This window comes from Sceloporus undulatus, chromosome 2, assembly GCF_019175285.1.
Source record: "Sceloporus undulatus isolate JIND9_A2432 ecotype Alabama chromosome 2, SceUnd_v1.1, whole genome shotgun sequence".
Lineage (NCBI taxonomy): Eukaryota > Metazoa > Chordata > Lepidosauria > Squamata > Phrynosomatidae > Sceloporus > Sceloporus undulatus.
Genome location: NC_056523.1, coordinates 142329743 through 142345043, shown reverse-complemented (window position 1 = coordinate 142345043; position 15301 = coordinate 142329743). Strand labels below are relative to the sequence as shown.

At 40.2% G+C, this 15301-nt stretch overlaps 1 protein-coding gene across 8 annotated transcripts in view; it reads right to left on the bottom strand.

Annotated features, from left to right (window-relative positions):
* ABCC3 (ATP binding cassette subfamily C member 3) overlaps positions 1-15301 on the bottom strand; it is a 105047-nt gene that overhangs the window by 56436 nt on the left and 33310 nt on the right. For all 8 annotated transcript variants that reach the window (XR_006102515.1, XR_006102516.1, XM_042455129.1 and 5 more), the window contains 3 exons: positions 12449-12580; positions 3915-4133; positions 2788-2965 (listed from right to left, as the gene is read on the bottom strand). Coding sequence is in view for 6 of the 8 variants with exons in the window: in XM_042455129.1 (XP_042311063.1) it covers positions 2788-2965; positions 3915-4133; positions 12449-12580 (529 nt within the window). In the remaining 2 variants the exon portion in view is untranslated. The remainder of the gene's footprint in view (positions 1-2787; positions 2966-3914; positions 4134-12448; positions 12581-15301) is intronic.

The following is a 15301-nucleotide window of genomic DNA, read 5'->3' as shown; positions in this document are numbered from 1 at the left end:
AATAATAATAATAATAATAATAATAATAATAATAATAATAATAATAATAAACTTTATTCTTATATCCCGCCTTTCTGCTGCAGCTTACATGACTAGAATATATTGGAATAATACATACTCTTAATAAATAAATTAACCCCCCCTTTAAAACATTGTAAAATGTTTAAAAATACAATACAGTTTAAAAATTCAACCTGTAAAAATGACAGCAATTTTCCAGTAGAGGCAGTGGTTACATAAAGTAGAGAGAGTACAGAAATTAGATTGAACTATTCTGGGAAGGTCTATACAGAATACAGAAGGAAAGGCAGGATTGATTGATTGATTGATTGACTGATTGATTGATTTCCAGGATTTATATCCCGCCTTTCTCCACAATGGGATTCAAGGCAGGTTGCAATATTTTAAGAAGACAAAGCTAAAACATTTATTACAAAGTTAAAAGATAATTAAATAATACCAAGCTTAAAACATAGGTTAAAAACTTAGGCGGGTTATAGACCGCCGCTTTAAGGCGGTCTCCCGCCGGTGCCATTTGCTCCGTGAGGGAGCCGCAGCAGCCACACTGCGTGGCTCCCTCGTGGAGCAAAAAAGAAGCTCCATTTTGGAGCTTCTTTTTGCGGCGCCTCTATGACGTCGCGAGGCGCCTGGGGCGGACTCACGACGTCATAGACACCGCGCGACATCCAGACGCACAGCGTCCGATATGTAAAGATGGCGGCGCCCGTATGAATAGGGCGCCGCCATCTTGTACGTATTCTATATGTACTAGGGTTAGGGGGATGCGGAAGCACCGCCCCTTCCTAACCCTAGTACATATAGAATACGTACTAAATGGCGGTGTGTTACCCGCCATAGTTAAAACAGTAAAAACCATTAAAACAGTAAACCAGCACACCATATTATTCAAAGAAAACCCACTCACCAAACACCTGCCTAAATAAAAATGTCTTCAGCTTCCAGTGGAAAGACAGCAGGGAGGTGGTTGACCTGACTTCCCGTGGCACAGAGTCCCAGAGTCTGGGAGCAGACATGAAGAAAGCTCTATCCCGAATCCTCACCAACCTCAGGCTGGCTTGTATAGGGAGTTACGGTCCTTCAGATAGTCTAGACCCAAGCTGTTTAGGACTTTAAAGGTCAAAACCAGCACCTTGAATCCTGCCCAGAAACACACTGGTAGCCATTGTAGCTGTTTCAGCAGTAGGGTGACATGATCTCTGTAGCCAGCCCCAGTCAACAGTCTGGCCGCAGCATTTTGGATCTGCTGCAGTTTCCAAGGACAGCCACACAGAGCGCATTATAATAGTCCAAATGGAATATGTAATTAATAAGTAATAAGTGAACAAACAATATTGGCCACACCAACTTATGAGATATCCTATGAAATATATGCATCCATACCATAAACATAAAAAGAGGACGGGAGTGAGAGAACATGATTTGCATCTTTCTGGATCATATTACATCCTATCCTTTCCCACAACTTATGTATAAATATGCTTCATAACTTGAAGCTTTAATATCACTCTGTACTGCATATAAAGAAGTGGGTTTATAGCCAAAAAAATTCATGTTAAAATAAAAACCAGTTAGTCCAAAAGATGCTGCCATGTTCCTTTTTTTTTTAGCTCCCCCTCCTTTCCTATTTTTTTTTGCAAGAGACTAATGTGGCTACTTTTCTGAAACATAGCTTTCTCTTTGAAAAATACCGCAACCATATGGATCTTTCCCATCCATGTGGGGCTCTGTTGGAAGGGAGTGCAATTAGTGGAAGAGAAGGACCCATACATTTGGCCTCAGTCACACAGATGTGTAATTCTCTCACACAAACACTGCCATATATTGCTTCCATATGGTTCAACATAAATGAGAAGATAGTCCTAACTCTTCAAGGAGACAGTCAAGGAAGGTTTCAATAACAGCAGGATGTCTTTAGGACATTCAGCACCCAAACACTGGATAAGCCAGTTCCAGGTAAGAAAAGGGTAGGGTTAAATAATGATGCCAACCAGAATCAAGGAACTGCAAACAGGTCATTTCTGGGTCTGGTTATCTGTGGGTGGACAAATGAAAGACTTGGGCTCAGGCTCAGAGTTAAAGGCCCCGAAGGAAGCATTAAGGAATTAATGTGGCAAATGGCTAGCAGTTCACAGATGCATGGAATGTAGATTATTCAAAAGTCTTTAGAGTGAAGTGTAAATACCAGGGAAGAAACATATGCTCAGTGCATGCACGATTAGAGATGGTTGAAAATGATAAGCTTTTTGCCAGTGCCTGAAGCACAGGGTCCAGTAGAGTTTGCACACCTGAGTCTTTTCCAAGACTGATTTATTCATTCATCAACTCATCCCTCTCCAGCAAATATATGTCAAATTGGACATTGTGTGGCTGACCTATGCATGCTCGTTGCCATTTCATTGTGAGAACATGCAGCATGAAAACCAACTGTTACATCAGTGCAGATTCTGTAATATCATCTGCCTGCTGACTCTCAAAAAACAACACATTTACACTTGATAAGCCAATGATAGTTCCTCTGTAGAGATTATTATATGAGAGATAAAAATCACAGTCCAAGCACTGTGTATTTCCTGGCAACAGAGACAGCCTCCTTTGTTTAGAATGTTTAAACCATCCACGTGCAGATACTGATCTGAGGCATACATACAGAGTGAATGCTTTCCCAGCAGACACTTTCCCTCCTTCCAATCCTGCTTTGCCCTACTTAAGCAAAACAATTCCCACAACTGGCTGGCAATGCAGGAGAATCAGCTCCCTCTCTCTTACCTTTCTGTAGATCATTCCTATGATGCCAGTTCTCAATCTCATTCCAGTAACAAAGCAGTACTGGAAATGCTGGTGAAGGATGATTGTCTGCAGCACGGCACAGAAAAACATCAAAGCCGCAATAAGATACCCCCACCATGAAGGAGCTCTTTCATTCTTAATGAAACCAATTAGCATGCTGTTTAAAGAAAAGATTGAAATAAATAAACAGCCAGGTGAAAAATATTGAGGTTAGAAGGGCTAAAAGCAACACAACATTTTATTTTACCCAAAGCAACAACAGCAAGTCTTTAAACACTACATTATTCAATTTTTCTTTCGAGTGAAATGCCAGACTTCATTCCCATTTCAGACAATGCTAAGCGGCACCTCAAAGGATGTTTTAATTTTAAAAAATGTACAATTTCTATTTTTAAAAATGTCTACTGGCCAAACTGGCAAACAGGACTGGTGGTATAGTGCCTGAATGACAACCAATACTGTACATGCAGACCACCACCTATAGCAATGGCACATGGAACACATTTCATTGTGTAAAACTAGAGTGTATAAATGTTGAGAATCTGGAGCAAATGCAGAATCTGAAGAATCTGCAGCTTCATAGTAAAATATACCACACATATAATTTTATGCTTAATAATCTATATATATGGTCATGGAGGCAGGGAGGGTGTGTATAGCATTTCCAAACAAAATTGGTTTCTAAACAGGAATCACACTATGTAGACAAACAAGACTCACTATGAACTGGAAGGAAGAACTGTACAAAGGTCATGTCATGCCAGTTAAGTTGTACTTGGGACATATCCATGTGAAAGCCTATCGTATGTCCCACTAAAGTGTTTCCATAAGAAATTAGAAGTAGATAAACAGTATTTGAGAGAAAGAGTATTATTAATTTCATCACCAGCATCTTTCCCACATAGGGAGTGCAATTCCTCTTTTAAAGCATCCTGCAGGCAGGAGAGGTATCAACCCAGTCTGATGAACAAAGGTCAAATAATACTGCAGCTAAATCCAACTATGTGTGATCTAAACTGTGGCCTATTAAGCATCAATTAAAAAAAAATGGATTATAAACATGAAAATTACTTGTGCATGAAAACCAATGGGAAAATGGAACTTACCTTAACAGCTGGGGGTTGACAAAAGACAATAGATCTTGGACCAATTTGAAGAAGGAGCCAATTAAGAAGTAAGGACCAAAGGTCTTGACCAAGGCTTTAAGAAAAGATGGTTCTTTCTGCTCTGTGTTACTACTTAAAAGAATTTCTGTTTCTTCTGGACCATCAACAATATGGTTCATCACATTGTTTGAGTTTTTCATATAGGATACATCTTTTTTCCTAGGACAATGAAACATACTGTTATGGTTCACTGAAAGGAGGAGCACCATTATAAATATTGAAAGTACCTCTCAGATAATAAATGAGACTGGAATAACAGTCTGTGGCCTAGCTTGGTTCAGTTCCCGTGGTAATAGCAAAGGTATCTTAACAGGACACAGAGGTATCATTTTGTTAGACAGAGGCAGGAAGCTCTTTGGTTCTAGAAAATTAAAGGGAATTAATTAATAACCCAAGTCTCCATTTAAAGCAGGAATAGGAACCATGAAGATTATCACATAAGGCTTTTTCCAGCTTTATAGTGTTATTCTATCGTTATTGAGCAAGAATGATACAAATGCAATATTAAAAACACTTACTTTCATACACTGGTCACAATAACGCTTCATTAATGATTCAAGAGCGGCAAATAGTGCAATTGATTCCACATGTCAATTGCCTTTAGCGTTTGTTTGTTTGGGGAGTGGGAAACCGATTAATCTCTCGCCACTTACTTAAACCTCCTGTGTGGCACAGGAAGCGTTGCTGCAGAACTGCACTCTGGGGAAATACCCGAATTGATTGACGAATTGTCTATATATAATTGAATCATAATTACTTTTCATAAGTTCTGCAATAGTGCAAATGAATCATGATCGCCAAGCCATTCATGCTTTTTTATCATTAATGGGTTATTCCAGTAGCACGACGCTTCGCGGAAGTTACAGGAATCATAGGAGGACAATGTCGTGTGAAAATCTTTCCTCCAATTGCCCAAGAATGTGTAACAATACACTTCCTTAATGCTTTTTACTCTATGTGATAATCTTCCATGTGGGCCTCTACATATTATTGGACTCCAGCTCCCAGTACAGGTTAAGTCTCCCTTATCCAGAATTCCAAAATCCAAAATGCTCCAAAATCCAAAACTTTTTCATGCGTAGCTGAGATAGTGACACCTTTGCTTTCGTTCAGTGTATACAAACTTTGTTTCATGCACAAAATGATGCAAAATATTGTCTAAAATTATTTTCAGGTTATGTGTATAAGGTACACATGAAATATAAACGGAATTTGTGTTTAGAGTTGGGTCTCATCTCTATGACATCTCATTATGTGTATGCAAATATTCCAAAATCCCCAAAAATCTGAAAGCCCAAATACTTCTTGTTTCAAACATGTTTGGAATGAAAAGTATTTTGGATTAGGGGGACTCAACTTGTATTCCTAGCTATTGGTTAAACCGGCTAGTACTGCCAGGATTTGGACCAATAACATCTGGAGTGTCACATGATTTCCACCTCTGATTTAAAGCACTGCCTGCATTTTAAAATTTTATTTTATATATTTGACATGTATCCTCCTTTCCATACAAAGATCTAAACTCTTTATGTTTAAATGTAGTAGAGCTTTACATTTAAATTCTATTGTTTTCAAGGGGAAATAAAACTGGAATCTGTTCACCACTTTTACAAATGCTTCTAAAAGAGTTATCTCAAATATTATGACTGTAGTTGCTTTGCTTGGTGTTTTCACCAAAAGAAATTCTAACATCAGTCTATGTGATCAATTATTTGCATGTGAGAATGGCCAATGAATATAATAAAAGTTAAGAAGATTAAGTGATTTTGAAAATGTTATTTCAGCATAAAGCTGTAATCTAAAGCCTTGGACGACACAAACACAAAAATGTCTGCATCTGAAAACTTCCTAGTCTTGCTTAGCAACAAAAGCATGACCTACTTGCTCAGTACAGCAACAGTATTCCAAGAGTCAAAGGCCCGGAACAGATGGGCCTTTGAGGCGCCCTCGTCATGTGCAAGGGTTGCCTGGTGGGCAGAGCGTCCACATGCCTGGCAGCCCTTGCACGTGATGAGGGTGCCACAGCTGCGGCGAGCCCACCAGATGCGGCGCATAATGGTGACGTCGCAGCTGCGCCTCCGCCAAATGGGGTGGCACAGCTGCAACGTCATCACGACATCTCTCGCGCTTTGCAGCGTTGCAGCAACACTGCAAAGAGGAGCTGCTTTCGGGCGCTTCTTTTTTGCTCCACAGGAGCACCATGCAATTTGGTTGCTGCAGCACTCCTGCAGAGCAAAGAGAGGCACCAGGGAGGCACCTCTTTCTGGCGGTGTGTACCACGCCAAAGTTTTGGGTTTTATGACTTGTGCAGTAGTGAAACTTAATCTGAAACTATTCTGTTTAGTGTTTTGTTAATCAGAAAAGACAGTGTTACTAGTTCAACTACACTGGCAAATATTTTCCAGTAATGTTTGCCCTAATTATTTGTAATTTAGCCACTATTTAGCCACTAGATTAACTGACCCTCCTATTAACTCTGGCCCCAGGAATACTGTCATCCTTGTTACATTTCAGGACAAAGACATAAACTGTATTTCTGGTGACATCTCTTAACTTCTTTCTTGACTTCCCTTCATACATCCTCAAAGAGTGTAGCTGGGTTTGAAATCATGTAGTTGTCATTAGACTATTCCTCTGAATTAGTTCCTTGTCATGCTCTCAAATCTGCAACCCTAATCTGAATTCTTATCTCCCAGATGCTTTCTATAGCACCTCTAATTTTACAAGCCAATTGGCTAGGCTGACCATGTTTCCTTCCAAAAACGGGGACAGTGTTAAGTAATATTCCATATTCATGAAAAAGTAAGATGAAAACAAAAGTTTTATTAAATGAACATATTGAGCTTACAATTATCATTCATCAGAAAGTTTAGTTAGACGTAGAGGGGGACCGGATTTCACCACGATGATACCATGAATATTTCCCTGAAGTAATCTTATGCAGCAAATTTCAGTATTGCAACAACTTATCATAAATCTTCTCACACTTCATGGCACACTTTATTTTGACAACCACAATTTCAAACAGGGATCTTCAAACCATTTTTGCAAAATAGTATGGCATTTTTCTTAAAAATGGGACAAAATTGACTTTTATATTAAAAGGATGGGATAGTCTGGAAATATGAAAAAACCCAGTACTGTCTGTCCCATTTAAAATGGTACATATGGTCAGCCTCCAATTGGATTCATTTTTACTTATCTCCTACTGACACAGGTATGTTTAGGTTGCTGCCACACTGCAGGAATAAAACAATCTGACAGCACTTTGATTTCCATGGCTCAATGTTATGGAATCCTGGGATCTGGAGTTTAGTGGGGCACAAGAGTTCTCTGACAGGGAAGGCTAAATATCTCACAAAACTACTAATCCCAGAATTCCATAGCACCAAGTTATGGCAGTTAAGGTGCTTTATTTCTGCAGTGTGGATAGACCCTCAGTCTTATTTAACTTTTTCTTTCTCACATAATGGCCCGGTACGGACTGCCATTTTGTGATGGCCTAGGGCCGAAATTAGGGCTGGGGAGTGTGGAGTGTCCACACACTCTGCACTCTCCTGGCACCATTTTGGATGTGCATGCGTCCACACGCCATGCGCACCAATGTCATGTCTTGTGCACCACATCCAAATGGAGCAGCGCACAAAAGACATCACCATGCCACTCCAGGGCGCTAATGGCGCCTTGGCAGTGGCACAGAAAGGAGCTGCTTTTAGCAGCTCGTTTTGGGGGTGGATTGAAGTTGGTGCGGCACCGATCTGGGGTAGCAAGGGACAGCAAGATGCCATTCCTTCCTACCCATCTGTACTGGGCCTATCTGATCTACTCTAAGCATGTTGAGGACAAGGGAGATCAGAAATGAGGAAGACACCACATTTTAGGACAAGTAAGTCCTAAAGAAACAAGTCACTGGAGCACTTCAGGTGGGAGTGGGGTGGAAGAGATGTGTCATGACCTGGTTTAAATAAACAAAATGTATCCATAATCTTAAAATATATGTTGTCATGTGACCTAGTTAAAACACAGCAATGTATCTTCAAGAAGGAACTGTATTACTTATTTCAGAAATCAAATCCCATCATTTAAGTGTTGTCAATATAATACTACACATATCAATGCAGGAAAGACATAAAAAATCATCCTAATAAACTCAAGTATTAATCTGATTAAAGTTTCCAACTACACTTCTTACTTGGCAGGTATCATTTTTTTTAAAAAAAAAACTACTAACATACAAGTACCGTAAGTCACACTTGGAAAATGCTGACCAGTTTGTGTGAAAGATTTGTGCCAAGCCTAAATAAAAGCTATGGCCTGTTATAATACCAATTCTTCTACTCCTGTCTTCCTTTTGGCCTTACAAAATCGCTTCAATTGTATTATGAAGAAGCCTATTAATTTTGCCCTTTCCTTTTACCCTTGAAGGCTAGGGAGGTAAAGATCTGTGTACTGATTAAGACAATAGATTTCATGCAGATGCCGAATTTAAAAAGACTCAGAAAAGAGCAATTGCTGAGCAATACAGAGTTCTTTCAATCTTCCCGTTAACAGAACACCCACATAATGCTCTGCCCAAAATACTATTGTGAGAAAGCAGATATAATCTAATAAAAACTCAATACTAGGTGTGACTGGAAGGAGCAAAGTAAAAGAGCTAAGTTGCTGTTTAATGAAGTAATAGCTTAATAATGCAGCAGAAAATGCCTGACCTGTTAAACTTCTAACTTGAAACATCAAAGTGTCTTGTAGCACCTGAAAGACTCATACATTTGTTATGGCACACGTCACTGTAGTGAAATGTTTGTTTGAGACTACTTGTCTATTAGAAACTAAATGTATTTACAAAACAACTCATTTTATTCTGAAACATGAGTCATACAGGACAAAACAGCTTGCTGAGCAGTGGTCTTCTGAAGTTTCAAATGGTGATCTCTTCATTCTGGATTTAACCCTGCAGATCCAGGACACACCTTGTATCACATATCACAATAGCTCTTTTTTTCTGATTCAGCATCTCTTGATGAGCACAAAAGTCAGCCTCCGTTGGCTCTATGCCTTTCCCTATCAACTGTTGGGTCAGTTAGGATGGGGGGGAAAGCAGGCAGAAGCATAGGACAGGTTTGTATTTCACACTTATTTAAGAATGCGAGTCTTTGTACAAACATAAACAAAACAAGCAGCTTCATTTATATACCCCTTTATACTGAACTAACAGTGTCTAAGCTGTTTACAACTGTAAGCTAATTGCTCCCAGCAACCTGGGTACTCATTTTAGCGACCTCGGAAGGATGCAAGCCTGAGTCAAGCTTGAGCCCTTTTGCTGGTGTTGAATTCACAACCTTATGGTTTTGAGTGAGTGGCTGCAGTACAGGCATTTAACCACTGCACCACCAGGGCTCCTCTCATACACGAACAGAATTTGCTGCGTTGATGATACTGTAATCTAATCTGGAGTGTGTATATGAGCACACTTCCTGTAAGGATCAGAGACATGTGCTTTCCTCTTGTAATTTTCTCCTCTTAGAATCAGGCCAGAGCCTTCAATGCCATTCTGTCCCCCATGCTGTTTAACATTTACATGAAGCCGCTGGGAGAGATCATCCGGAACCATGGAGCTCGGTGTTATCAGTACGCTGATGACAACCAGATCTATCTCTCCATGTCTCCGACTGATACAGTGACTAAGGATGGCATCTCTCCTCTGAACGCCTGCCTGGAGTCAGTAATGGGCTGGATGAGGGAAAACAAACTCAAGCTGAATCCAGAGAAAACAGAGGTACTCGTCATAGGTTCCCCAAATCCAGAAAGGGAAATTTGCCATCCTGTCCTGGATGGGGTTACGCTTCCCCTAAAGGACGAAGTACGCAGTTTGGGAGTACTCCTGGATTCATCTCTTCAGTTATCATCTCAAGTAGATGTGATGGCGAGGAGTGCTTGGTACCAGCTTCGGCTGATATGCCAACTGCGTCCCTGTCTGGACCGAAAGGACCTTGAAACAGTATTACATGCACTGATAACCTCTCCCTTAGATTTCTGTAATGCGCTCTACATGGGGCTACCTTTGTACCAGGTTCGGAAGCTTCAAAATGCTGCAGCCAGGTTGGTCGCCGGAACTTTAAGGTCAGACCATATAACACCCGTTTTAAGATCCCTTCACTGGCTGCCACTTAGCTTCCAGGCTCAATACAACGTGTTGGTCATTACCTATAAAGCCCTACATGGCTTGGGCCCGAGTTACTTGAGGGAATGCCTCTCCCTACACAATCCGCCTCGCACCCTCAGAACTTTGGAGAAGTATATATTGGAGTACCCTAAGGTGAGGCTTGAATCAACTCACCAAAGGTCTTTCACAGCAGCTGCTCCAAATTACTGGAATAAACTTCCGGAAGAGATTCGCCTTAGTTCCACCCTGGACGTCTTTAAAAAATCTTTGAAAACACATCTCTTCCGTTTAGCATACCCTCCTGACTCTTCCTGAGAAAACTACCTCCTCATAAAAGTTACTTCTAGATGCTGGATCACGATTAGATATGATGTTTTTAAGATGTTATTTTATTGGTATTGCGTTTTACTCTGTATTGTAATGAATATTTCATATTGTGAACTGCTTTGATCACCCTGGAAAGGCGGTATATAAAGAAAGTTTTTATTTATTTATTATTAATGGCTGTATTTGGATTGTGTGACCACCTCTGCGTTCTTCAGACCAGCTAAAGACTGAGGTAGGGAGGGGGGTATTACCTGTGAGAAACAACTTGGCCAGGAAACCAAGTACAAAGCAGGAAGAGGTGAGGGAGTCAGCCCTAAATTCTGAATCACATTTTTGCCTCCATGAAACACAAAAAAGAGCTATTCATAGAAAGGAAATCTGTGATGCTTAGAGAAACACACACACACACACACACACACACACACACACACACGTTAAATATACATCAACACCTTACCCCATACCAAAAACAAAACAACAAGTACTACACAAAAGACATGTACCACACACTGAGAGCACACCAAGACCACTTACGAATAAAAACACCAAAGCAAAATCACAATAACAACAAAAACACCCTTACACATAGACATCACTCTTCTTGCCCTCTACTTAATCATTTTAATTCTTTGCTGGATGTCCACACACACTTAAAAATTATGTGCTTGGGTAAGGCTACCTGAAGCTTTCTTCAAACAGAGATGGTGCTGAAAGCTTCTATATGACCTTGCAGGATGCCTGCCTTTCCATTTTTTAATTATACATGTACACCAGGGAGAAGAAGTACCATGATAATTTCAGAGAGGAGAGGTCTAGCAGTTCACATCACCCACTTGGCTGTTGCCTCTGTTCTTTAAGTACTCCTGCCTGCCTGCCGAGATAACCATCAACATACCTGCAGAAGCAGACTCCCAGCTTCCCAGGTACTGAGCAAGCAGCTGGGAGCCAGTATTGCCATCACCAAAAGGGGGGGAACCACTTCAGGGGAGTTGCTTCATGGGTGGAGTCAGGGTCAGTAACTTGTTAGGAAGTGAAAAGGAAGGTTCCCCCACTTTAAACTACTCTGCTGGCAACTAGAGAATAGCATGGAGTTTTTAGAGAGCACAGAACTGGGTGCAGCCAAGGGAGCAGCCATTGCAGTGAATGCCTCGCCATAGCAAGGCAGGTTTCCATCTTGTCTAAAAGATGCTGTGGTGGGGCCAGTATTGAAGAAATACTCTCTGGACTCCTCCATAATAGCAATAGCAAGTACATTTCTATACCGCTTAGCGATGTACTAAGCGGTTTACAATGTGTAAGCTAATTGCCCTCAACAAGCTGGGTAGTCATTTTAATTACCTATGGAAGGCTGCCAGGTCCAGTCGACCAGGAGTCCTTGGCTGGTATTGAACTCACAACTTTGTGGTTTGTGAGTAGTGACCGCAGTGCAGGCATTTAACCACTGCGCCACCAATAGAGAACTATTGGCCAGTCTCCAATATCCCTTTGTAGGCACTGGAGTGTGTGGTGGCCTCCCAGCCCTAGGTGTTCCTGGAGGAAATTGATTATCTAGATCCATCTTAATCTGGCTTCAGGCCAGGCTTGGCTATGGGATAGAGACAACCCATTCTAAGCCTTAGGAGCATGGAAATAATTTCGAAAATGTGCAAGCAACAACAAGTAAAAACATTAACTAGAATGCAACCTAAATAGTATTTCCAATCACCATGAGATAGCTTTGTGGTGGCACCAGTTCCCTGCCTTTCTTTATGACCAGCAAAAGGATAGCAAATTAGTCAAATTATGTAAACATGCATACACACATGTGCACTCACACACACACACTTTGCATAAGTAAACAGGTCACAAAATATGGCTTTTCATGACACAGACCATGGGTTACAACAACACAAAATTCTTATTTTTTAAAAGCACAGCATGAAGTTATATTTTATCCATAAAAGCAGGAGAAAAGGAGCTATTTATTAAGACAATGTTGACTTACTGCAGTCTTTCATGTTTTTGTTTATCCCATTCTTTCTGGAGCTTTTGTACAATCACATCAGATTTATCTTCTGTATTCAAAGACCATAAATCCTTATCTTCGAGAGGCCTCTTATATCCTTGGATTGCCATACTGCATTTTAGGAGAAAGACATATTACTAACTCTGATATCGTTACATTAAATACATAAATAACTCAATGAGTGGCAAGCACACTCTTATTTCCACAAAACTAAGTGAAAGGGTTGGGCAGCCATGGAGGGCCAGAGGGATGCCTTGCCCCAATTCCTACCCACCTTGTGGGTTGCCTCCACCCATGCTGGGGAAACCTAGGCTGCATCTGTACCACAGAAATATTGCAGTTTGATACTGCCTTAACTGCTGTGGCTCAATGATATTAAATTTTGGGATTTGTAGTTTTGTGAGACATTTAGCCTTCTGTCACAGAGCTCTTTTGCCATAATAAATCCCAGGATTCCATAACATTGAGCCATAGCAGTTAAAGTAGTGTCAAACTGCATTATTTATGCAATGCAAATTCATACCTAGATTCCAGGACAATACTTATGCCTCTTCTTTTGTCATGCTGTTGTGCATTTTCTTACCCCTGCCCTATATCGCATGCTACCCTTAGTGGAGTAAGTTGGAAGGGGGAAACATATAATGCTGTGGACAGATGTAAACTGTACTGGAAGTTACAGAATATTGGATGCAAAGAGAAGAATATTCTGAGAGTAGATCCAGATATCTATTGTTCCAGAAAGAGCTCTACTTCTACCTGACTTCAGTCCAGTAATACTTCAATGCCTCTGGATCCACTAGAGCCCTACCCTTCCCTACCCATACCACACAAACAAGGCTTTCTGCTTCTTGTTCTTTTATTCTCCTCTGCAAGCTTCTTGTATGTCTCTCAAGCATCATTTTCCCTGCCAAGACTTCCAATCAGTGTTGCACAACTATGGTTTCTGACAGAATAGGTCTCCCCTAAATTTGGTCTGGGAGTGTGCATGTACCCTTGTGGGAGATCTTCTTAGTACCTCTCCCTAGACTCTGGAACTCCCTTCCCAGGGAGACCAGAATGGCCCCTCTTTGTTGTCCTGCCACTGGCAAGCTAAGATCTTCCTGTTCATACAGTATAGGCGTTTAAAAGAGAAAATTTTAAAACAATGGCCTGGGGGTGCTGTATTATTTTAAGGTGTGTGGTTTTAAGTGCTTTTATCTTTTAACATTGTATTCTATTTTCAAACAAATGACCTATTTTAATATTTTAAGTTTAATTCCATTTCAATTGTCACTTTTGTAAGGTTTTAACTGTACTGTGTTTTTAGACTGTAAGCCACTTTGAGTCCCAATTTTGAGGAAACGTGGGGTACAAATAAACAGAAGAAGTAATAGTAGTAGTTAGTGTTAGAACTTAGTAGGCAAATGTTTTATGTTTGTACACACCCCAAGTATACTAAGGAGTTCTTAATCCACTTTAGGTTATCTTGATGAAGTGACCTTAGGGCAGGGATCCGTCTAACTAAAAAGATTGCATGTACAGCGCTGTGTAAATTTACAGCGCTTCATAAATAAAGGTTAATAATAATAATAATAATAGTTAGATGTGGAGGACTGGGTTTTGAACTTTTGTTCAAGCTATGCTTGAATGACATGCCTAAAGGCACATTGTTTTATTCCCATTTTTAATTAGATGGGTTAATTATTTTTCATCCCAATTTGGACATTCCAAACATTAGTGACTCTTTTCACTGAAGTCTCCATATTTCCCCTGAGGCTCTTTTTGGAAAAAAATCAGTGGACTGGCTGATTTCTCCATTAACAAAGAGGGCAGTTAAATCTCTTGTTTCTAGAAGGCAAGCTCTGTATTACATTTCTACATGGTAAGCTTCATGGGCCAACATTCTGCTTTGAATATGCTGTTGAGAGCATGGGAGACCTACATCTCCATTCTGAAACAGCAGCTATGAATCCTACTTAGAGCAAATTATTGTATGCTGTTGTTATATCTCTCCCTTCCTCTGACAAAATATATGAAGGCCTTCCTCTCTTATCCTCACAACAGCCTTCTGAAATTGGCTTAGTAAAGAATCAGTGGCAACTGGATCAAGATCACACAGAGATTTTCACATCTGACCTATGATCTGAGTATGGGTCTCTACTGTTCAAGTCTCTGTACTGGTTACTGACAAAGACTACAGTGCAAGACTACATGATATTTCAGCCTAAATTAGGCTGTTGTGCAGATAAACAAGATCTGAATGGCAGAGCATTTTGTATGTGAAAATTTTATTACACAAATTATATTCTCTCTTTGGTAAATCAACAAATGCAGGGCTCTTGAAATTTTGCTACTGAGCAGCAAGAAGGATAGAACTCTGTTCTCATGTCATCACTGCTCCAGTTTCCAGGAAGGGGTGATTCTGAAACAGGAACAAACTGCATCATGGGTTTCTTTTGGATGACTGATAAATTGGAGAAGGAAAGAATATTCACCATTATTAATTTTCTGGCTGAAAAATGACTTTCCCTACAAACCTGGTCAGGAATAATAATACAATGGTGAGAAATTTGTGCAGTTTTTGCCCAGTATTCACACATCACAAAGTGTTTTGGGAAATTATTCTGCACAGAAAAACATGTATTTGGGTTTTTTGGGGGGTTGTTGTTTTGCATGAGAACTATGGTTGTTTGCATAAAAACCATTTTTTCTAGATGGCTATGTCTGATTTTTGAGCAGAAAATAGAAATCTTGCATAAGAAAAACCTTTTACAAAAATATTTTGTGCAAAAGACAGCAGTTTTCCACAAAAAAAATAGCTGTACAAGACTGCTGTTTTTTGCATAGAAAACA